The following is a 24,446-nucleotide window of genomic DNA, read 5'->3' as shown; positions in this document are numbered from 1 at the left end:
CTACAGCAGGTGTAGGAACTTGTGGCCCTCCATATGTTAGAATTGTAGAGTTGGAAGGGAACCTGAGGATCATCTAGTCCAACCCCCTGCAATGCGGGAATATGCAGCCGTCTCATACGGGGATTGAACCTGCAACCTTGGCATTATCAGCACCATGCTGTAACCAACAGCATAAACTGTCACCATTGGCCATGATGGCTGGGGCTGATGGGAGTTGGAGCCCAACAACACTACTGTGATTATATTTAAAAAAAACTCAATAGTTGTCCAAGCATCTGCCCCTTTTCATCCTTTCTTGCCCTATCTGACTTTGACTGTGAAGCCATCAGGAGCAGGCACAAGCCCTAGGCACAAATAACTGTTGTCAGCCACGCAAATCCTTAAATGAGATGTACACAAATGTATCGCCTTTCTCCCAATGTAGCATTATTTGTTTATTTAACAAAATTTATATGATGCTAAATTGTTAAAAACAAAACCTCCAAGTGGTTTAAAATCATCCTTGTATTGCCTGAAAAGAGGAATAATCAAACATTGGTCCCCCCAATACAGCTCCAGTATAGGGTTCTTTGCCATTAAATTGAATGAGATCAACGCTGCCCTTGGCAAAGTCCATGGAAATGGCAGTAAATATGCCTGGGGGGGACATGCTCAGGATTAAACTATACTTTTTCAGGAGTCAGAGCTATTATTTATCTCTGTTTTGATTCTTTCAGAGGGAACACAGTCTGCAGAAGCAGAGTCACAGCTGCCCACAAGCATCTGGTTAGCCACTGTGAGCACAGGACGAGGGACTAGATGGGCCATCGGCCTGATCCAGCAGGCTCTTCCTAGGTTTCCACGTCACGACTTTCAAAAATCTACCCTAAAGCAGGCTTCAGTTTCTTTGCACAGTTTCTCCCCTAACCTACCTTCTGCCGCGGCTGGTTTGGAGACGTGACAACCACCGTATTGCAAATGGTCAGTGCTATGAAAAAGTCAAAGATGTCAGAGAGTTCGGGGGACAGCTGTGATAACGGTCGGTCGTGGCTCCTTGTGATCTCCAGGTAGCTCGCACATTCGTCGACCTTCTGCAGTAAATGAGGATCTGGCGTGATATCTTTTTCCTGGAATCGAAAGACAGGCAAAGTGAATCCCTTGCAGGTCGGTGCATTTCGAGAGTACCCTTTTCCAAGTCTCCAGGCTGAGCTTGTTCTGCAGATGTGCTCTGTCAAGCATATCTCTGACAGTCCCACCTGTGTCTTTGGAGACAACCCACTTTCTCTCGCCCCATGGAATATCGCAACCTGAAAGCAACAATGTTTGACCTTGCACCTGCCAATCATCTTTAGAGAGGTTTTCAGCTAAGACCGTTGATAGTCAGTATGTGTATTGATTCAAACGCCAATATGTTTTCGCTTCTCCAAAACAAGCTGTAATACAGTCATACCTCCGGTTACGGCCGCTTCAGGTTGCGCGATTTCGTGTTGCGCAATGTGCCGAACCCGGAAGTACTGGTACGGGTTACTTCTGGGTTTCGGCACTCGTGCATGCACAAAAGCGCTAAATTGTGCTTTGCACATGCGCCGAATCGCGACCCGCGCGTGCACAGATGCGGCACTGCGGGTTGCAAACGTGCCTCCCGCACAGATCACGTTCGCAACCCGAGCGTCCACTATACCCATTAATTCTGAAGCTTGTGTTAGTGCTGTTGTATTGCAGAAAGAGTGAGCAGAAGGTAGGCTGGAGTCAGGCTTCAGGGACTCGGCTTCCGCCCCCCCTTTGGCAGGAGATAAACAGAACAAAGTGAAAGGAGTCTCTTACCAGTTAAGAGATTTTAATAAACACAGCAAGAGAACAAAAAATCTATTCCTAGGAATGAAGGTGCTCCCAATTAAGGGTTCCACCCACTTCCCCTTTGTCATCCACATCACTAAGGCATCTTGCAACCTGATCTTGCAACCACTGTTCTGCCACTTTATCTGCTCTCCTCAACCTTGGGCTGAGCAGATGAATGCTTTCCAGATAAATTGAGTCTGTTAACTCTCTCTCTCCCAGTTCTTCTTCTAGCTGTTCACCACCCAGTTCTTCCCAACTTCTGTCTTCTGAACTATGTCCCTCTGCAAACCACTGTTCCAAATCTATACTGTCCCACTGCTCCTGGGAAGATTCAGGATCCGGATGAGACTCCCATCATTCCTCCTCAGTGCAGACCTCCTCAGCACGATCCCTGACAGCTGGGATCTACTGGTAGATCGGTGGGTGAGCTGCAGCAAGGGCTACCAAAGCCCAGTAATGTAACAATAGCAATGGCCCCAGTGAGGAGTAAACTACAGTTCCCAGGATCCTTGGGAGTGGGGGGGGCGTGTACCTTATAGGTTTGGTGTGTATGCAGTCAGTAACCATCATAAAAATCAGGAGAGGCCTGCTCCTTTGTCAAATTAGTGTTTTATGACCCTGACAAGGATCACTCTCCATGCCAAACTCCACTGTTGCTGGCATTTTCTCTTTTATCAGATGCTCTAACCAGGTCCTCCTCCTTCAGACTCATCTACCTTATGAAAGGACTACACTTTGTGCATGCTTTTGCAAAGTACAATCCGAAAATTGCTCTGCATGTGCCTACCTAGGCGTCAGTCTGCACCAACTGATGCATCTGTTCCAACTTTTCTCCCTCCTCCCTGTGTCTATGTGGAATCTCCTGAGGAATTCGAGGCATTTAAATTCTGCTCCCTCAGCAAAAACCAAACATCAAAGGAGGATACATACATCAGCTGCTGCGCACAAACGGCATGTGATTTTCCTGCAAAAGTGAGGGATAGCCGTGTGACATCTCTTGCAGCAAAAACAGTTGTAGAGGCTGGTGGCACTTTAAAAGACTGGATTGCGACATAAGCTTTCGTGGACTCCGGCATCTGGCAAGGCGGGTTTTCGAATCCACGAGAGCTCATGCTGTAATAAACAGTCCTTAAGGAGCCACAATGTTCTTTGATTATAAAAAAGACTGGCCTCAAAATTGTTGGGGGTGGGGTGGGGAGGTAACGTGCATAAAACCATAGCAGGAAACAAATGCGTTAGAAAACCGAAACATGAAATATTCCAACAGAGGTATGAGCAGAGGCCCGCGCAGCTTGTTACTCACAAAGCTGAACACAGGTGTCAGGTGTCACTTTGCTTTTAAGGTTCCCCAAAGGGAACAAAACCAAGAAAATTATTGAGCCTGCGGTGGGATGCAATGTAGATGACTCATGGTCTGCATTTGCATTGGTAAACCACAAATTGTACAACCCTATTCTAAGTACAGGTGAAACTCATAACAAATAAAGGCTTGACATATATCGCTTTGCATGTCATATATTAGTTTCACCTTTTACGTTGAATTACTGAAAGAAACGAACCTTTCCACGATATTCTAATTTTTCAGGTTTCACCTGTACAATTAAGGTTCCATCAAAACTATATACATTTAAAGCAGTGCTTTAGATTGGTCATGTATTCCCTCAAAGGATCCTGGGAAATGTAGTCTGTCTAGGGCAGAGGCTTTCAACCTTTTTTTTTTTTTTGAGAACTCGGCTCACTTGATCAACTACATCTGCAGCACCCCTGTGGGGCTCAGGATCCCAGTTATTTCACCCCTTGCCTGCAGAGCTGGCAGCCTCTCAGCCTTTTTCGAACAGCCTCCCTTGTGAAGCATTCCCTTCGCCCCTTCTCCTCTCTCCTTGGGAGTCCTCTGGGCAGCCACAGCTGCCACCCCTGGTCTCTGAGCTGCCACCCCCTACTCCAAAGAGAGATGCCTCTTCACACTGCCTCACAGAGGCCTGGGAAGCACCCCCTGGCCAGCTCCAGAGGCACCATTCACCTGGGGAGCTTGTAGCCAGAGCTGCCGCAACAAACAGCTGTGCAAGCCTTTGGGAGGCAGAGACGCAAGAGGGCATCAGAGGAGGAAGGGAAGGAAAAAGGACAGAGGCCAGTGACCCCTGACAATCATCCAGGGTGCCACTGCACACTGCTTGAAAACCACTGACTTAGGGTGTTCAGCGTTGTTAGGAGATGCCTTTTCCTCTCATAGAGCTATGATTCCCAGAGTAGTTTAACAGGAACTCGGAAATGCAGCCCAGGGAGAGGAATAGGGGTCTCTCGGCAACCTTTAGACTTCCCAGGATTCTTTGGGGTAAGCCATGGCTGTCTAAAGTGCTATGATACTGCTTTAAATGTATAGTGCAGATGGGGCCTAGATATGGGAAGATTAAAATGATGGGGTTCAGTGGGAAGACCCCAGCGTAAAGGGAATACTTACCATGGGGCTACTAAAAGCCGTGTGCTTTGAGAGGATGCTTGCCCTTTTGGCTTCCACTCTGCTCCCCGTGCGCCTATGAGATTTCGTACTCTGGTTCCTGTGGACAACCTTAATGCTCTGGTGACTGCTAATACTATCCCGCTGGGACAATGGTGCCAGTTTAGGGGCAGCTTCTTCATCCTCGGAATCAGCTTCTTGGTACATAGCAATACGTTTTGCTATTGACAAGAAATAACAACAACAACAACAATAAAATTGGCTTGTGGAAGAAATGCAAAAATGAAATAGGAGTACAGAACAGATAAAAAATGCATTGGGTAACACTGCCAACACAACCAGTGACTAACTCCAAAGGAAAAGAAACGCACAGCCTGGTTTCTCAGAGGATGTGATTCGGAGACTGTAGATCGACTTAGAAGCCTGGAAGCCCTACTATTGAAATGTCTTCTGTCCTGAGGATGTTAAGTCCTCCGTATGTTGCAATCATTTGTTTAACTCTTTGGGGAATTAGGGAGTTGGGCACAATCCTCCCTCATTTGCAGGTATGGGCAGCAGAACAGGCGCTGGATTAGACATGCCTGGAAATGGTTCGGATTGGGATGCCTGGCCGTAGCTGTAGATTTCTTAGTCCACAAGTACTGGCTGCAAAGCATGCAGGTCAAATTATTTGATGATGGCATTTTAATGCCTTTCAATAGCTTAATGGCCAAATTACAAGGATGCCACAGACAGACTATATACAAGTCCTACTTCTGCTCCGGATTTGGGTCTCTAGAACCAAACTGAACGGAAGAAGACATCCCCGAAAGAAACACACAAAGTGGATAAGCGTAAAGCTTAGCTGCAGAGTGTACGTCTTACATGTTTAAGGTCCTTGGTTTAATCGCTAGCTTCTCCTGAGAAGAGCTGCAGCTCATTAGGAGAGCATTTGCACTGGAAGCAGAAGGTCTCTGGTTCAATTCCAGGTAGGCCAGGGACACAGGCTCTTTCCTAGCACCCTGGAGATATGCTGCCAGTTGGTGTAGACCAGGGGTGGCCAACTCCCCAAGAGACTGTGATCTACTTACAGAGTTAAAAACTGGCAGTGATCTACCCCTTTTTTTGGGGGGGGGGGTTCAGGTCAAAGTTGTTGAGCTTTTTGGGGAGGAGGAAAGCCCCCCCCTTTTAGGCATTCAGGTCAAAGTTGTTGTTGAGCTTTTTTTAGGGAGAAGGAAATCCCTGTTTTTTGGAGGTACATGGCAAAAAAATGAGCTTTTTTTTAGGGGAGGCCAAAGTTGTTGAGCTTCTTTGGGGGAGCCAGTGATCTACCAGTGATCTACCAGTAGATCACAATCTACCTGTTGGACGTGCCTGGTGTAGACAATATGACGCTAGAGGGACCAATGGTATGAAGTGGCATAAGGCAACTTCTTATGTTCCAGCTGAAAACATGTGGAAAACAGCTGCCAGCCAGCATCTTGGGCAATAGGAACCAATGGCCTGGCGATGAGTTGATAAAAATACTCAGTGAAATCAGTTTCTTGTATATGGTGCAGAAGCACTCTACTTTCATGTACTTTCAGATAACCCAGCCCACGCTGATCTAGATGTTGCCGCTAAGCTGCCATGAAAACCTTCAAGAGACAACAAAAGCTTTCCCCAAGAGGCCAGAATCCTTCCTGCTGGGGATATTATACAGCAAAATCCCAAAGGAAGCCTCAACGGTATTTATGTATGCGACTACGGTGGCAAGGATTCTCTAAGCTCAGAAATGGAAGGAGGGAAGAAGAACACCTTCAAAGGAAAAATGACTGATGAAAATCTTGGAATATGCAGAGATGGCGAAACGGACGGCACTGATGAAAGATACAAATTTAGAATCTCTTAAAGAAAAATGGGAACCATATCTAGTCTATATAAAAAGTCACTTCCTGCATGCGAAGACCACAGCGGGGCTTGAAGTGCAAGAAAACAGCAGAATACATTAATAAGCATGTTATCGATGAGACGGAACCTTAAAGGCGCAATTGTAATCTGGGTTATAAACATTGGTGTTGGGCGAGTGCGAAGCCATTAGTTTTGTTGAATTGGAATATAGTTGTTGAGTAATGAATGTAACATTCTATATGGGGAAAAGAATAAAATATTATGAGAGAGAGAGAAAGAGAGAGAGAGAGAGAGAGAGAGAGAGACTATGATAGCTTCAGTTCAGGATATAACTGGCTTGTGGAAAAATGAGCCCACCAGTATCTAATCTAAGCTGGTGACACATGACCAGGAGGAGATCAGCTTTAGGTTATGTACCGCCACCTCTGACCAAAGAAGGGAAGTGGAGGCGAGGCTACCTGCATCAGCTAAGGAAGTCTGCTTGCACCAATAGCTGTAATACAGGATGTGGTCCTCCAGATGTTGCCGGAGTCCAACTCCCATCAGCCACAGCCAGCATGGCCAACCGTCAGGGCTAGTGAGAAACATCTGGAGGGCCAAAGGTTCTCCATCCCTTCTGTACCAGTTTAGATGATCATCCCTGCTTCCTCAAAAGATTTCTTGTCTGTCTGAGGAACAAAGAGGCTGCTCATTTTTGCTTTCATTCCGTCCTCAACGGCGCAGGAAGGAACCAGGTCTCTCGGACAAGCTTCCCTCAAAAGTCCCACGCAAACACACCCTACTAGGCACTCACGTTTCGTATTATATGGCACTTGCTGGAGAACGGACCATTTGTGTATGACAACGCAACACAGATGAGTCTTAATTGAACATCAACTTTTAATGACTGATATACACAAAATAATTAGTAATTTAATGCAGTACATGGCTTCCCTCATTTTCTGGCTCAATGTGACAAGGCTATTACATTCTGAAATAGCTCATAAAATCCACCGGAGCCCATTAGAAAACTCCCTATGCAGTACAGCTTTCCCTAAAGCCACCTACATTATCTGCAGCTCTGCCAGCAAAAGACCAAAAATAATAAAACAAAACAAAACAAAACAAACAAACCAGAAAGAGGCCACCAAGATGATTAAAAGCAAACAAACAAAGACAACTCATCAGGGAAGATTGGGAACTTTGCCGAGAATTTTGTTCACAGGATATTAATTTAAAATCCGTGGCGAAAGAGGATATGGGAGGTCAGAGTGTAATAAATGCAACACTGCAAATAGCTGTGAATAATGATTTTCAAAAACCTCACTCCACAAAGGCTCTTCAAAAAAAAACTCGTTAAGGACTAAAATAGCTTTAAGTCTGGCAGTTATCTATTTGCGGACTACAATGCCAAGTGGTCAAGAGGATTAAAAGAACTTCCTTAGTGATACATTTGAAATGTCATTTCTTTATATGCGACGGCATAAATGCAATGCATTCCAGATAACATTTATGGATCTACATTAATCTGGATCTGCAGCAAAGGCTTTATATTGGAAATCAAATATTAGGGAGACGGTGGCAGCAAATTCGCATTGTTTGTATTAAATGGAACAACAATGGCATAGTACTTCTAGGAACAAGATGGATGCTAAGCCTCAACTGGCAGACTAGCTGTGCTGCCGGCGAATAAATCCTCAACAGCACAGCTACCACCATCATTAAGGACATTAATGGAGTTGCCAGAGAATTTGCCATAGGGATGGATCAAGTGCATGTTTTGTTGCTAATCCTGGCTCATTTCTTTGCGGCTGTGGTGCACTTGTAAGCCAAGACGACCTTTCCTCAAGCCCTTCTCAAAGAACCTCAATTTTCCCAAATTCATTGTAGAAGCATCAGAGACGCCTGAACTGGGAGGTGTGCAATTGTTAACAGGTGCTCTGTTCTTGTTACTGGCCTTTGAGTTCCGTTCTGGCCTTGCGAAGTTATCTTTTTCCCTGGACAAGGCTCTATTTCTATGTTTAGTGAAGTATGGTTGCTGACGGGTCTCCGGAGGATCAAAAGTGTGCCCAGCAGTCAAGAAGGAGGTTTTTGCATGTGCTGTAGAGGGAAGTGAGGAGCACATGGGCTCGTCAACCTGGGAAGGTAGCCTAGGAGACAGAAAACTCTGGTCCTAAACCTCTGCTGCCTTGTGGGATATCTTTGGGAGAAGAAAAACCTAAGGAGTACACAAATCCAAAGTAGAGTCCCTAAGACGGTTGGATGGCACCTTGTACACCTCCTTCTGGCATCACCTGCAGCCAAGCTGGTGCTGAATGTATGGATGGCATCAGCAAGGCCAAGAGGGGCAGCCCAGGAACTTAATGCACCCTGCCCAGGCTTGAGCCCAGGGGAGATCACTTTGCTGCTGCTAATGCAGTAGTCTGAATTCAGTGGGGGACTCCCTGGTCTTGAATGATGTAACTGTGCCCCTGAAGGACCAGGTGCGCACCCTGGGAGTCATTTTGGACTCACAGCTGTCCATGGAGGAGCAGTCAGTTCTGTGTCCTAGGCAGCTGTCTACCAGCTCCACTTGCTACGCAGGGCTGAGACCCAACCTGCCCACAGAGTGGTGCATGCTCTGGTTATCTCCCGCTTGGACTACTGCAAAGAGCTCTACATGGGGCTACCTTTGAAGGTGACCAGAAAACTACAACTAATCCAGAATGCGGCAGCTAGACTGGTGACTGGGAGTGGCTGCCGAGACCATATAACACCGGTCCTGAAAGACCTACATTGGCTCCCAGTACATTTCCGAGCACAATCCAAAGTGTTGGTGCTGACCTTTAAAGCCCTAAACAGCTTCAGCCCAGTATACCCTCATTGTGAGAAGTGAGGTTACAGGGAACCAGGCAGAGGGCTTTCTTGGTAGTGGCACCTGCCCTATGGAACGCTCTTCCATCAACTGTCAAGGAAATAAACAACTATCTGACTTTTAGAAGATATCTGAAGGCAGCCCTGTTTAGGGAACTTTATAATGTTTGATTGTGTTTTTAGTATTATGTTGGGAGCCGCCCAGAATGGCTAGGGCAACCCAGTCAGATGGGCAGCATACAAATAATAAAATTCTTCTTCTTCTTCTTACTCATCCCCAGCTGCACACTCCATTGTCTCTCAAGATAGATGGATACCAACCAGGTTGCCGCCTCCTCACTCATGATTCAGGTTTACAGCTTCCATCCACAACTGTGTGGATTGTACTGTAATCCTGATGACATATATTCCATCATGAAATGTGTCTTCATCAGCCCAGCAGGAGGATGGGAGCAACTACAATCATGCTACTCTAGGCATTCTGGACTGAAGAGCGCCCACTGTTTATCCTGCCCGCATCTGGTCCCGTACTATGAATGGATTGGCTGCCTTCTGGTTCCTAAGACTGAATCCGCATCCAAGTATAATTTTGCTTTCCTGTTTTCCCCTCCTGGAATGTGCATGCTTGCCATTAACTAATAAATGCTGAATTTGCACAATCTTACCCACACACCTATATATCATACAATAGATTTTATGCATAGTGCTGAAAGAAAGAAAGAAAATAAGGAAAGAGAACAAGAGGCTGGGTGATTCAAAGGGACTGCGATTTAATTGACTTCTAGGATAGCAGAGTCCCCCCCCTGGGTTTCTGTTGTGACCAAAATAAGCAATGTGCAAACTTTAAAATGCACGGGTGCAAATTTAGAAAGAATAACTGTGGGGAGAAAAAGCACTCATAATTAAAAAGGAAGGATAGATTGGGCACTGCCTAAGAGGGAAAAGAGGAACTAATTGTGTAAAATGCCCTCATTTTATTAATGATTTGTGCCATTGGAGAATAAATAGTGACACTACAAAATGTGTTCAGGACTCCCCCCCCCCTTATTTCTTCATTTCATCAGCAACGAATGGATGCCAATTGCAAACAAGTCTTAGGCAAGCTCAGCCAGTTCAAAGTTTACCGCTTTGTTTACGAAATATAAGGAAACATGTTACACAGGATTACTCCTGCCCCGGAAACAACCGTTTTAAAAATGTGTTAAGAGTGATGTTGGAAAAATCTAACTACAGCTCTTCTATGTCACATACAGCTTGGCCCTCCTTTTTTTGGCAATGGTGCTGCAAGTCTAAAGGACAAGACACCAGTATCTATCTGTCTGTCTGTCTGTCTGAAGCCACCACATAAACCCTTTAGTGTCGTTTTGCCTCTTAAGTACTGAGCTGGTGATCACTGTGGAGGCAAGCAGGAATGTATGGTCCAACTGTGCCGCAGCCAAACCCTCTTCAGTTTAGACATGCCACAAAAATACTGATATGCAACACTTTGTGGCTGGTCACTGATATGATTAGATGTCAGAAACAGATGCTGAGTTTCCACAAGAAGACCAAAGAAAGCTACGTCATTTGGTATGACAACTTTTTTTCTGCTGCTTAAGATGCAAAGGGTGTGTTTTTAAGATGCAAATGCTCCTCACATGTATTACTAAGCTTTTGACACGATGAAGGGTCATTCGATCTGCACTATGACTGACGCCACTCAGAACATTAAATTCTCTCTCTGTACCCCACCCCGCCCAACTCAAAAGAAGCAGTTTCTATGAACCTTTACAGTCCATAAGATGCTACGGTGGGACAACTGCCAGTGTCAATATTTTTATTCCTTGACTTCTGGTGTTCTTGGATTAGCCCCAAACAGAAGGCACTTTATTAAGAGCAAAGAGGTATGCGCCGTTCAGAAACACACACACAGCAACTTGTGAATAAAGCTCGTTTCAATCATTCAACGTTTGTTTGTACGTGTTCATGGATGTTTCGAGGTGGGGCAGGATGGGTGAGCTCAGCAGCTTGGACGCTAAGATAGGTTAACCAGCTCAGTGAGACGGCATCTGTTTCGCATGCAGAAAGGTCCCAGGTTCCACCCCTAGCATCTCCGCCTGAAGCCCTGGAGAAGCTGCCGCTGGTCAGTGCAGACCATACTGAAGGAGATGTACCACTTTAAGACAGCTTGCTATGTTCCTAAGGAAGCTGCCTGTCTCTCCCAACCCCCCAGCCCTGCAGCCAAAAAGCCTCTGAGCGGTCTGGTGAGCCATGATGTGAGGGGCTGATGAAAGAACTGCCTCAAATCAGATGAGGATCTTAAGGTAACTTAAGGGTGATCATGGGAGGGAAAAGTTCCTATTTCTCTCCCCCCCCCCCAGCCCCGCAGTTCTCTGTGCTCTATCATACATTGTTTGGGAGGACCTCCAACCCTCCGGAGATGCTTTGTGAGGAGCTGAGGCAAGGACCAGAAACTTTCCTTCAATGAACAACCTTCAGTGAGTTTATTTTAGGGCTTTAATGCAACCTGGACTGGCGTAAGCACCAGGGCCATGCAAGGCAGATGCTGAAGCCTAATGCTGCGAAGAAAGTTCTGCAAAGTTGTCTTCTTGTTTCTATTTGTGTGTGTGTAAAGAAGAATCTCAGATACTTTCTCAGAAAAATGAATTATTTAAGAACTATTGGTTCAGCTCCGGCTTAACACACCTCAAATCAAGAATCTGGCTTTTAAGTTTGTTGTTGTTGTTCAGTCGTTCAGTCGTGTCCGACTCTTCGTGACCCCATGGACCAGAGTACGCCAGGCACGCCTATCCTTCACTGCCTCTCGCAGTTTGGCCAAACTCATGTTAGTAGCTTCAAGAACACTGTCCAACCATCTCATCCTCTGTCGTCCCCTTCTCCTTGTGCCCTCCATCTTTCCCAACATCAGGGTCTTTTCTAGGGATTCTTCTCTTCTCATGAGGTGGCCAAAGTACTGGAGCCTCAACTTCAGGATCTGTCCTTCCAGTGAGTACTCAGGGCTGATTTCTTTGAGAATGGATAGGTTTGATCTTCTTGCAGTCCACGGGACTCTCAAGAGTCTCCTCCAGCACCATAATTCAAAAGCATCAATTCTACGGCGATCAGCCTTCTTTATGGTCCAGCTCTCACTTCCGTACATTACTACTGGGGTAGGGATGGGTAAATCTGTCGATTTCAACGCCCCCCCCCAATCATAGGTTCTCCTCAATTATTTTTACATTTCTCATGGCAATTCATCAGCATTTCAGTGCAAATTTCCCTTTAATATGCACATTTTTAAATGCAGTTTTGCCTAATATGCACATTTCCCCAAAGCAATGAATTTGTGTATGTTATTGCTACCAATATGTGCCTCTCTACATATGAACCTACCTGGACTCTGAGATCATCAACTGAGGCCCTTAGTTCTGGAGGGTGGCAACATGAGAACAGGCCTTTTCTGCAGTGGCTCCCCATTTGTGGAATGCTCTCCCCAGGGATGTTTGGCTGGCGCCTTCATTATATACCATTAGGCCCCAGGCAAAAATGTTCTTCTCTAACATCTTACATCAATTTTAAATGTGTTTGTGGGAAGGAGTGGGGGGAAGAGAGGGTTATTGGTTTGTGTTTGTTGTTTTTATCATGTATTTTAAGCTTTTTATTGTATTGAACTGCCCTAAGATCTACAGATGAAGGGCAGTATAATAATAATAATAATAATAATAATAATAATAATAATAATAATAATAATAATGTGTACACACCTTTAGCCCGGCATGTGCATTTCTCTACTCATTACTTGGCTGCAGAACTGCACTGCAAAATTCAAATGAGTGTGAATTTCACAACTGAAACGTCTGCGTTTCAGTGTGCTTATTGTTTAGGAGAGTGCAAATCGGGTGACTTCACCCTTAAATGTTAAATGCAAACTGCACTGAACCTTTCTACCACCCCACCTCATGGATGAGAGCCAATTTTATGTACATTAAATGAAATGAAAATATATCATACTTGCCATTGGCATCATGGGAGTACTCAACGCCAGAAACAGTGCACCTTCGGAAAACCATTTTATTCTCGGTAAGAGTTCCAGTCTTGTCTGAAAATATATACTGAATCTGACCTAAATCTTCAGTGATATTCAGAGCACGACACTGTAGCTGAAGATCTGTCTCTTCATCAAATAAATCCTTGTCTTGATGAATAAAAAACACCTGACATATTTTAACGATTTCAATGGAGACGTACAAAGAAATGGGAATAAGAACCTGGAATGCATAAAAAGAGAGGGTTTTTTTTATATAGATATATATAAAGAAATCAAAGCTGGCTGAAAAGATGTGTAATTGAATCAACTTGTGATGAAAATTGCCATTTTGTACTGTACCTTTTTTAGGGTTCTAAAAAAGCATTTATATTGTCTGACTTAAAGCCAACACCGTAAAAATATTAGAGCATCTGCAAAGGTTTACTGTGACAGATTAGGAAAGCGTATGGAGCCGTTGTAGACTTGACATCCATAATTAGGGTTGGTGGCATTACTACCAAAAGGTTGGAGAAAAGCAAATGTTTTCAGGATAACAAGACGAGCTTGAAAGAAGCTAGGAAAGGAAGGGGAAAGGGTGGAGGAAAAGAGAGAGTGAAGTCAGAATTGTGGCAGCATAAAAGATTTTGCAAAAGAAAAAGGTGAATTAAGTAAAAGGCACCTCCATTTCTCTCTCTCTCTCTCTCTCTCTCTCTCTCTCTCTCTCACACACACACACACACACACACCCCCCCCCAAATAGGCTTCTAAGTCAGCTCTCCGACAAAAGTTGAAGCAAGGAAACAGAGTCTGGGTCTGTGCAAAAAGCAAGCTTGTGCAAATGTACCTTGTGTTTTGTAACTGCTGGGCAAAGTGTTACGGGAAGAGGGTTCCCCCACCCCCACCCCCGGAGATTTTTGTTAAGTAAGTTTTCCAAGGATTTCCTTTAACCTCACAAAAGACTCTATTCATAGCAGAGTATTCATTTCAGTGTAGAGAACTCTTGGTACCATAACATGCTTCCTGTGCAGGGGGCCCCCAGTTCTGTGAGGAAGGTACAGAGCACATTCAGCTTAGATGGGGAATCTGTATAAGTCCAAGAACATCTCGAGAGTGCCTTGGCTCCCATTCTCGGACACAGTACCCGGGGCTCTCCACTCAAGGAAACCTGAAATCTTTATCCAAGAAGCCCGCTCGCCCTCCTGGTGTGGTGGCATCGCAGCACGGTGGAGGCTCCTTTAGGAGACCCAGGGTCAGTATCCAACCTGGGCAGGCGGAGGGGGGGCATAATGCCACCGCGCCACCTATGAGAAGACCAATCTAAGCCTGCCTCCCAGATTGGCCAATGGTGGGGGGGGCAGGCTTGAACGCTGGGCTGCGCTGGGGGGCAGACTTCACAAAGCAGAAAAGCTTCCCTCAAGTCAGAACGTGGTCTGTATTCACCGACACAGAAGGGCAGCTGCTTTCTGTGCCTAAGTTCCTTGGTTCAATCCCTGGCAGCTGCAGTTAGGGCAGGGAATGTCCCCTGTCTGAAATTCTGGAAATGTGCTGCCAGTCAGTGTACACAACAAGGAGCTCAAAGGGAGCAGCTTTCTAGGCTCCTGCCTCCCGAGTTATACATAGACTTCAGCCTCTAATGGTAAAGGGAAACCCACTGGAGAGGCCTAATAACAGTAATAATAATTAATTGTTGTTGTTGTTGTTGTTATTTCCCCACCCATGTGGCTGGGTTTCCCCAGCCATTCTGGGCGGCTCCCAACAGAATATTAATAACAATAATTTTAAAAAGCAATAAAACATCAAACATTAAAAATTTCCCTAAACAGGAGTGCCTTCAGATGTCTTCTAAAAGTCAAGGTGGTTGTTTATTTCCTTGACATCTTATGGGAGGGCGTTCCACAGGGCGGGTGTCTCAGCGTCTGGGCTGAATGATGGAGGTGGAGACGCTCCTTCAAGTATACTAGGCTGAGGCCATTTAGGGCTTTAAAGGTCAGCGCCAACACTTTGAATTGTGCTCAGAAACATACTGGGAGAAAATGTAGGTCTTTCAGGACTGGTGTTATATTGTCTGGGCAGCCACTTCCAGTCACCAGTCTAGCTGCCGTATTACGGAATATCAACTTTCTGAGGGTTTGTTCACATTCTGCTTGTTCCATTCTTAGAAAGCGCAGGTCCAAGCACTTTTCTGCTTCTCTCGTGCTTTCTAGGCATGGGACTCCCACTACTTTCCCTGGGAAATCCCTCTCCTTACACCTGAACCAAAATGAATATCAATCCACAGAAAACCCACACAGAATCACAGCATTGCAGAGTTGGAAAGGGACCATGAGGGTCACCAAGTCCAACCCCTTGCAATTTAGTAATCTTTTGCCCCAATGTGACTTGGCTGAAACAACAACACCAAAAGGTACCTCAAACAATATGCGTATAGTTACCTGAAACACTATAATCATTGTCAAAAATAAATAAACTGCAGCTTTAATCGGAGGCAAATAGTTTCCTCTGGGATCTGGGACAACAAAGACAGGCTTCTTTTTGTCACCATATTGCCAGACCCAGATTCCATGACCTGTAGGACAGTTGGGAGAGAAAGAAATAGAAAATTAAACATAGAGCGAGAAAGTTGATTGGTTTGCGGAGGACCCCCCCCCCCCGCCACGAAACCCTATAAATTAATAAACAGTAAGATCTGGGATGTTAAGGGAGAAATACAAGCTGCAGAGGAATTCCTGGGCTAGCCTAACCAAAATGACCAGGCTAAGCTAGGGCCATTAAGAAACAATTCAGGGCCATTGAGGACTGCTGGCAAGGCAAGAGAATTGTCCTCCCCTGCCCCGAAGTGTGAAGAACAGAGACTGGGGATTTGGAAGGTTGCCAGGGTAACTGGGTGTGATTCCACAGGAAGAGTTTGGGGCCTTGAGCAAGAGTGCTGGAAACAAGAAAGGAGACCCAAGTCAGATATCCATCTCGGGGCAGGCTGGCTGAAGGCAGGCTGCGAGAGGAGCTGCCTTCGACTCCAGCCCTGAATTGCTGTGGGGAACAAGACTCTCTTGAGATGACCATTCTGTAAGATCTGGACTCACTCCATCTAAACTCAGGTGTAAATATGTGGATAAATCACATTTCTTGAAGCTGCAACAGCCTTCATCCCATCTTCAATTCTCTACAGGAGCACAGACCCTGGTTGGGGGCCAAGACCCCTGGAATCCTGTGTACAGCTTGGCAGGGATTGGGGTGGCCTGTCACAATATTTAACATATTCCTACCCCCCCCCCCGAGATAATAGCATTGTGCCCCTTCTCGCCTCAATCCCTCGGTGCAGAACATTTCTCTCTCAGAAACCCCAAATTTTCTGACCACATGGCTGTTAAAGAAATGAAACCCTCTTGATTTTTGAGGTTCTCAGAACTGAGGGCATTGCTTACAATAAATTGTCTTACCTACACACACAAACACCCCCTCCCCCCAAAAAACAGTCAGCATAGAAGTTGCTGCCCCATACAGTTGGGGTATGTGTATGTATGTAATGTGTATATTCAGTGGCAGAGAATCTGCTTTGTATGCAGAAGATCTCGGGTTCAATCCCCAGAAGCTCAAGGTATTCAGGTATCTATCTATCTATCTAATGTGGTATAAAGTGGTACCTCAGAAATTGAACGGAATCCATTCCGGAAGTCTGTTTGACTTCCAAAACATTCAGAAACCAAGGCGCAGCTTCCAATTGGCTGCAGGAAGCTCCTGCAGCCAATCAGAAGCCACGTTGGACGTTCAGGTTCCAAAGAACGTTCGCAAACTGGAACACTCACTTCCAGATTTGTGACGTTCAGGAGCCAAAATGTTCGACCGGCAAGGCGTTTGACTTCCGAGGTACGACTATATTCTTTATTTATTTGTAAAATTACAAGGCATATTTTACAATAAAGAAATCTCTGCTCCCAAAGCATCTAATTTTAGTTGAGCAGAGCTGGGTCTCAAAACACGAAGTTAGTTATGCCGGCTGTGTTTGTTCCAATACATGAATAAACAGAATTATTTATCTGTATTTATTTTCATTGTTATTCATTCCCTGCCTTTTTCTTTTCTTTTTTCTTTTTCTATAGCTAAAAATGGTGGGGAACTTACCAATGGCTGAAAACAAGCACATCACAATAAGAATGAGGACACACCAAAGGACATCGACATTCATTTGCCTTTCGAGCTTGCTTCGCTTGTAACGCGGCCCGCTGTTATTGAGAAAGGCTTTCGTCTCGTGTCCTGCCGAAAGGAAGTTGCATTTTGGGAGTGATCAAAAGGAACGAAGTGTAAAAGCACAAGGTAAAGGGGAGCAGCCACTTCTTACCGGCATAGATGACTATTCCTGAGACTTCTTCTGTATTTCTAATCGTACATCCCCGCAACAAAAGGTTTTCTTTACTCAAGGCAACCTTTTTGCCACTTCTATGCACACTGCAAAAGCACAAGAGACATCAACTTAGAAGAGGAGGACTTGTTTCATTCCTTACCAACCTATAGGAGTCAGGAAAAATCAACCTTAGCATCTTTATAATCAATTTACAAACAATAATCGGGGATTTCCCATTCCATCTCCTGCCTTAGGATACTGTTATCCTTGAATGGAATTTCACAAAGCTTTCGCATGGAAGTCCCCCCCCCCTTCAGTAAAATTTGAAGTTTGAAAACAGAGAGAAGTTACTGCTTTTTAACAACTTTCACCATAATTCCTGCAGAAGAGTTTGCAATGCAACTATATCTCTCTAGGAAGTCTTTTATATATTGCCTTTTGGCCCTTTAGAAAGCTCCCAATGTTTACAACATTAAAACAGACAATCCAAATAAGTAAAACAAACTATAAAAACAGCAATTAAAACAAACCCATAAAACCAACCCACAAGCAGGTGGAAATTAAAGTAAATAAAACGTGGAAGAGATGCACCTTGACCATCTACTTCAAAAGCATTAATGAAGAGGCTCTTATTATGATGATTTCTTACCAGCCCTTCACCATAAAGTCCTTGGGCAGGTTGCAGCAATGTAAAAATACAATATTAAGATCAGTTAAAACAATTTACAATCAGAAGAATAGAGTGGGGCCAGCGTATGAAAAAAGCTATACAAGGAAGCTGCCAAACACATCTCAGTGGGGAAGAAATTCCACAGCTTAGAGGCCACTGCAGAAAATGCCCTGACCTGGGCCACCACCTCTCAAGTTTCTGAGGGTAGCAAAAGATACTCCCTGAGGGGTGGTGTTGTTTCAGTCGTTCAGTCGTGTCCGACTCTTCGTGACCCCATGGACCAGAGTACACCAGGCACGCCTATCTTTTACTGCCTCCCGCAGTTTGGCCAAACTCATGCTAGTCGCTTCGAGAACACCGTCCAACCATCTCATCCTCGGTCGTCCCCTTCTCCTTGTGCCCTCCATCTTTCCCAACATCAGGGTCTTTTCCAGGGAGTCTTCTCTTCTCATGAGGTGGCCAGAGTACTGGAGCCTCAACTTCTGGATCTGTCCTTCCAGTGAGCACTCAGGGCTGATTTCTTTAAGAATGGATAGGTTTGATCTTCTTGCAGTCCATGGGACTCTCAAGAGTCTCCTCCAGCACCATAATTCAAAAGCATCAATTCTTCGGTGATCAGCCTTCTTTATGGTCCAGCTCTCACTTCCATACATTACTACTGGGAAAACCATAGCTTTAACTATACGGACCCTTTGCCAATTTTAACACCCAAGACAGTCCACGGGGAAAGAAAGGATCTCTCAGAAATTTGAGAGGCAGTCCCATGGTCAGGTGCCTCAACTGAGAAGGCCCTGCATGAAAACAGGGTCCTTTTCCTTCACAAAAATCAACAACCCCTTAACGACAACCTCCAACTCAATCAAGTATTCCCATTTTACAGATAAGGGGGACTGAGGCAAAGGAACAATTATCCTGACCCAGAGATAAAAATGGAGGGGCATTAAATGCACGGAGCTAGAAACAAAGTTCTTCCATTAGATTCTGCTTTTTGGCTCTGGCAAAGTTAATTTTCCATTGTGGGTGGGAAAAGAAGACATTTGGAATCAGGTCTTCCTATACCTTTCCCCAACAAGGTGATAATCAATTGAATGCACTGTTGTTGTTGTTGTTGTTGTTGTTGTTGTTGTTGTTGTTGTTGTTGTGTCGTTCAGTCGTGTCCGACTCTTCATGACCCCATGGACCAGAGCACGCCAGGCACTCCTGTCTTTCACTACCTCCCCCAGTTTGGTCAAACTCATGTTAGTAGCTTCGAGAACACTGTCCAACCATCTCATCCTCTGTCGTCCTTGTGCCCTCAATATTTCCCAACATCAGGGTCTTTTCCAGGGAGTCTTCTCTTCTCATGAGGTGGCCAAAGTACTGGAGCCTCAGCTTCAGGATCTGTCCTTCCAGTGAGCACTCAGGGCTGATTTCTTTGAGGATGGATAGGTTTGATCTTCTTGCAGTCCATGGGACTCTCAAGAGTCTCCTCCAGCACCATAATTCAAAAGCATCAATTCTTCGGTGATCAGCCTTCTTTATGGTCCAGTTCTCACTTCCGTACATTACTACTGGGAAAACCATAGCTTTAACTATACAGACCTTTGTCGCCAAGGTGATGTCTCTGCTTTTTAAGATTCTGTCTAGGTTTGACATTGCTTTTCTCCCAAGAAGCAGGGGTCTTTTAATTTCGTGACTGCTGTCACCATCTGCAGTGATCATGGAACCCAAGAAAGTGAAATCTCTCACTGCCTCCATTTCTTCCCCTTCTATTTGCCAGGAGGTGATGGGACCAGTGGCCATGATCTTAGTTTTTTTGATGTTGAGCTTCAGACCATATTTTGCACTCTCCTCTTTCATCCACATTAAACACTTAGTGTGCAGCAATTTCAACAACTAGTATTGTATGAGGGCCATGCCTAGGACTAAAAGGCACATTGGTGATTTGAGTGTGTGGCTGAGAGGCTAACATAGACCCCAGAGAAGCACTCTTCCCACTGAATCACAAGGAGTTGGGAGGTGAAATAATACAGAAATGGACTGCAGTGCATCTTATTATTATTAATCATTATCTAGATCATGAAGCATTTATATAGCTCTTCAGGGTGCTCAAAACCCTAGGCTGTGCAATCTCGTTGTAATCCTTTCTGTAGACATATAGGGTAAGTCAACTATTGTGCACTTTAATGCTTTCTGCCTGGTAATACCTTCCCGATCACCATCTCTACTAGGCAAAATGATAAAAGGCACTCTGACATTAGGGAGACTAACTCAATACATCACAGAATGGGGTTTCATGAGTTGACTCGTGTTGAATGTAGCAGTTCATAAACCTGCCGGTTGCAAAGAACCCAAAGCCCTGTGGTTGTATTTATGGTTTTTCTTTATTTATGTAACATTCTAAGTATCTGCGGAGCTTTACAGAAATAACAACAGCTAAAAGGATAGGTTCCTGTCTCCAAGTAGCTCACAACGGAAATTGTCAAGAGTGAAACAGAAAACAGAGTGGGAGGAGATGACTTACCCTTCCTAGTTCCATAGCACAGCATCTGCCGTGCTCTATGTGGGGCTACCTTTGAAGGTAACCAGGAAACTACAAGTAATACAGAATGCGGCTGCCAGACTGGTGACGGGGAGCGGCTGCCATAACACAAAGGATCTACATTGACTCCCGGTAGGTTTCTGAGCACAATTCAAAGTGTTGGTGCTGACCTTTAAAGCCCTAAACGGCCTCAGCTCAGTATACCTGAAGGAGCGTCTTCACTCCCATTGTTCAGCCCGGACACTGAGGTCCATCTCCGAGGGCCTTCTGGTGGTTCCCTCACTGAGAGAAGTGAGGTTACAGGGAACCAGGCAGAGGGCCTTCTTGGCAGTGGAGCCCGCCCTGTGGAATGCCCTCCCATCAGACGTCAAGGAAATAAACAACTATCTGACTTTTAGAAGACATCTGAAGGCAGCCCTGTTTAGGGAAGTTTTTAATGTTTGATGTCTTACTGAGCTGTCTTCCCCTGAGGGTTCCCAGGTGGGGGGGTGTCTTCAGCTGGTGCCTCCCACCATTCCTCTGCATGCAGCCAGTCTATGAAAGACCCCACTGTCTTACTCAGTATAAGGCAGCTTCCTATGTTCCTAATAGTCTGTTATGGGTATTTGATATGACATAGTGATAACAGGGCACAAGAAAAGCCTTGAGATCATGGCAGGCATAGGAACCGCCTATGACTCAAAATGATGTTTATGGAAGTCTAAACGTATCATTTCCTAAAATCTCACCGTGGCTAACGGAACAGAAGAGGTAGGCTGCTGGTTGTGACTCCTTTGTCCTGAACGCTTGACTGACACCATTTGGAGTTTGCCCCTATGCCTCTGCTTCTGAGTGCAGAGATGGCAGATATCACAGTACAACACTGATGACACCTGCTATTTGCCAGGTAAGTTACACAAGCGAAAAGGAAAAAAAGCATTAAAATGGGGAAGCTGATCACAATCACTTTCAAACCATTCATTTGACTTTGCAATTCCCAGTTGCATTTATTTATTTTCATTAATAATAATAATAATAATAATAATAATAATTTAAATGGAAGGGAAACTTACTGAGCAGTTGAGAAATTATCCCTAAGAAAGGAAACATTTCTCCCATAATCAATTGATACCCTCTCTCAAGGAGGATACAATTCTGGACTTGGGCTCTGGAAACAAGTGATTTAATCATTAAAAAGATACGACAGGCGAGTTTGTGATGGGTGCGATGATCATGTGGTGACAGGCCTGCCAGGCTCAAAAGAAACACAGGTAGGTTGTTAAATAGCAAGTCGTGATGGAGGAGTGAGTGGTTATGATGTAGGCCAGAATTTAACGACATTGGGAAATGTAGTTGGGACGCACTAGTAAAAAAATTCTAGGTTGTTAGGTGTGCTATTAAAATCCAAGCTCTTAAAGCCATCCGCATGCATGAGACAATGGAGTTTCTAGGAAGAAGGATTTGCCGGGCAATGGAAACAATTTGGAACAACACAAACCTGTACTAGACAGACAATGTCACTTGAATGCAGTGGAACCAGATTGCTGGGGTTTAATATCACAAATGCTGCTAACAGGAACGTTCTGCTCAATATGACTCAGGGTGAGGGTATCAGTGCTTCAGGTCTACAAAGCAGTAATAGTGGTAAACATGGCACAGTTCACACATCACAGTAAACCACAGCAAATGGTATCCCATGAATACCGGTACGTCTTTCTGAGCTGTTGTCCCTTCCCACTAGTAAGGTAAGGTAAAGGACCCCTGGACAGTTGCGGCGCTCATCTCACTTCAGCCTGAGGGAGCCAGCATTTGTCCACAGACAGCTTTCTGGGTCATGTGGCCAGCATGACTAAACCACTACTGGTGGAATGGAATACCGTGACGGAAACCAGAGCACACGGAAATGCCGTTTAGATAAGGTAAGATTAGATAAGATAAGATTTCTTTATTGTCATTGTACAAGTACAACATTGTACAATTGCAACGAAATTGAATGCCATCCCATAAAAACAAGACAAAAAACAAAAAACACATTTTCAGCCACACATGCACATACATACATACACACCCATCACAACTCTCCAAGGTCATATTATCTGGTTACAGCATTTAAGATGGTTATAGCTCTGGGGTAGAAACTATTTTTTAATCTATTTGTTTATCTCCCCGCCACAGCGGTATCTATTTATCTACTTGTAGTGGCGTGCTTTTGAACTGCTAGGTTGGTAGGAGCTGGGACAGAGCAACAGGAGTCCACTCCGTCACAGGGATTCAAACCGCCGGGCATCTGATTGGCAACCCCAGAGGCTCAGTGGTTTAGACCACAGCGCCACCTGTGTCCCTTTCCCATTAGTGTATGGAGGGAACAAACCATGACCTGGTAAGCCAAGAACAAACCTTGGTTTCAGACTGTGGTTTGAGGGAAACAAATCAGGATCCCTGGTTCATATATGCTGCTAAGCCAGGGATCATGCTTTTTTTCCTTCCCAGGATGACTAGAGAGGAGCAAAGTGGCCATGATAAACTTCTGTGACCATATAATGCAGCTTGTATTCTATTGGCAACTGTTAACTGTGGTTCACTGTGACATATGAAGAAACCAGAAACAAATGACAGCAGTTAAAAAAACTAAGTCGCGAGGTGGGGGGAATGCACACAAACAGAAAACGTGGAGAGGGAACAGACATACAGTGGATGCGATCAGAAACATAGAGGAAAAGCAGAGATTCATGTGATACAGTTATTTTGGAATATAGACTGTATAGAAAGAATTGTAAAGGGCCGATTGGGGAAGATTTGCTTTTGTCTGCCAAAGGAGGCAGAGTTCAATAAATTGGGGAAATTGATGTAAGAGTCACTGTAGGTGGAAATACCGAGCCAAAATGTAGTTTAGTAGCGGGGTCATACTATCTTCCCTGACAAAAACTAGTCTTGAGATGGGAAAAAGGAATCGGGAGAGGCAGACGAAGCAGAAAGTGTTATAATAACGGGTAAGTTCTGTTTGCGTATCGAGGACCTCAAGACCTCCCCCCAAGGAACTGACACAGGAGACATGAATTTTGGTTTGGGTTTTTGGCAATAATTTAGGCCACAACTTTATTTAAATACAAATTCGGTGAGTGGTTGCGTAGGCATTGGTTCAGACTACTGTCCTACCAGGACAGAAGCTGGCCTAGAACCAGCGATTGGGAAATTGCAACTGAGGAGAGTTAACGGAGCGGGGGGGGGGGGGATACACGCAACCCTCTCCCCAAAGGTCCCGGGGACTCGGCTTATGGCCCTAACCCCAACCGGGGGCTCGGACAAAGCATAAGAGTCGCCGGATTCCTTTAACGGAATTCCCAGTATCATCATGATTCTGGATGGGCACCGCCCAAACCAGCAATCCACACAGGAACCAATGCCTAACCGCCAACCTTACAAGTTGTGACAAGTTGCTACTGCAGTAGGCAAAACCAAAATGGCAACAGCCAATCAGCCATATGGACAAATTCCTACTGGGCCCCTGCCACAAAGCAGACGACCCCATGACAGGCAGTTGCAAGGTCAAACACAGAGGCCTAATAAAAACAGGGGGGGCGGGATGGGTGATCAGAAGCCGAAGCCAAGAGAGAGATCACCCTGCGTGCAGAGGAATATATAGGAAGCTAAGCTGTCCATCACAAATTGCTACATTTAGCTTTGCCCAGCAAGACCTACTAACCTATAGCTATTACAGCCGGCTGCCGGCCCCACCCCCACAGGAAGGGATGAGTCTTGCCAGGTCCCGATCGCAACACGTGCTCTTACTCAGGGTAGAACCCGATTTCTCTCACATTGTGTGGGTAAAGTTATGTTTAGGCAATGACAAAGAAACGAAACTTCTAAATACGATAAATGGCTACCTTTTGGAAATATTCATCGAGCTGAGCAAAGAAGAGACAACCCTTGATTTAAACAAAGACTTTGTGAGGGATA

General features: G+C 45.0%; 1 protein-coding gene across 1 annotated transcript in view; it reads right to left on the bottom strand.

Annotated features, from left to right (window-relative positions):
* Positions 1-24,446, bottom strand: part of ATP10A (ATPase phospholipid transporting 10A (putative)) — a 122,753-nt gene that overhangs the window by 26,613 nt on the left and 71,694 nt on the right. Inside the window, exons 5-10 of the mRNA XM_033147532.1 lie at positions 17,317-17,423; positions 17,100-17,231; positions 15,413-15,546; positions 12,969-13,221; positions 4,277-4,494; positions 912-1,106 (exon numbers count right to left, since the gene is read on the bottom strand). Coding sequence (XP_033003423.1) covers positions 912-1,106; positions 4,277-4,494; positions 12,969-13,221; positions 15,413-15,546; positions 17,100-17,231; positions 17,317-17,423 — 1,039 coding nt within the window. The remainder of the gene's footprint in view (positions 1-911; positions 1,107-4,276; positions 4,495-12,968; positions 13,222-15,412; positions 15,547-17,099; positions 17,232-17,316; positions 17,424-24,446) is intronic.

This window comes from Lacerta agilis, chromosome 4 (genome assembly GCF_009819535.1).
Source record: "Lacerta agilis isolate rLacAgi1 chromosome 4, rLacAgi1.pri, whole genome shotgun sequence".
NCBI lineage: Eukaryota > Metazoa > Chordata > Lepidosauria > Squamata > Lacertidae > Lacerta > Lacerta agilis.
The sequence above is the reverse complement of the archived record's forward strand: the minus strand, read 5'-3'. Positions and strand labels throughout refer to the sequence as shown.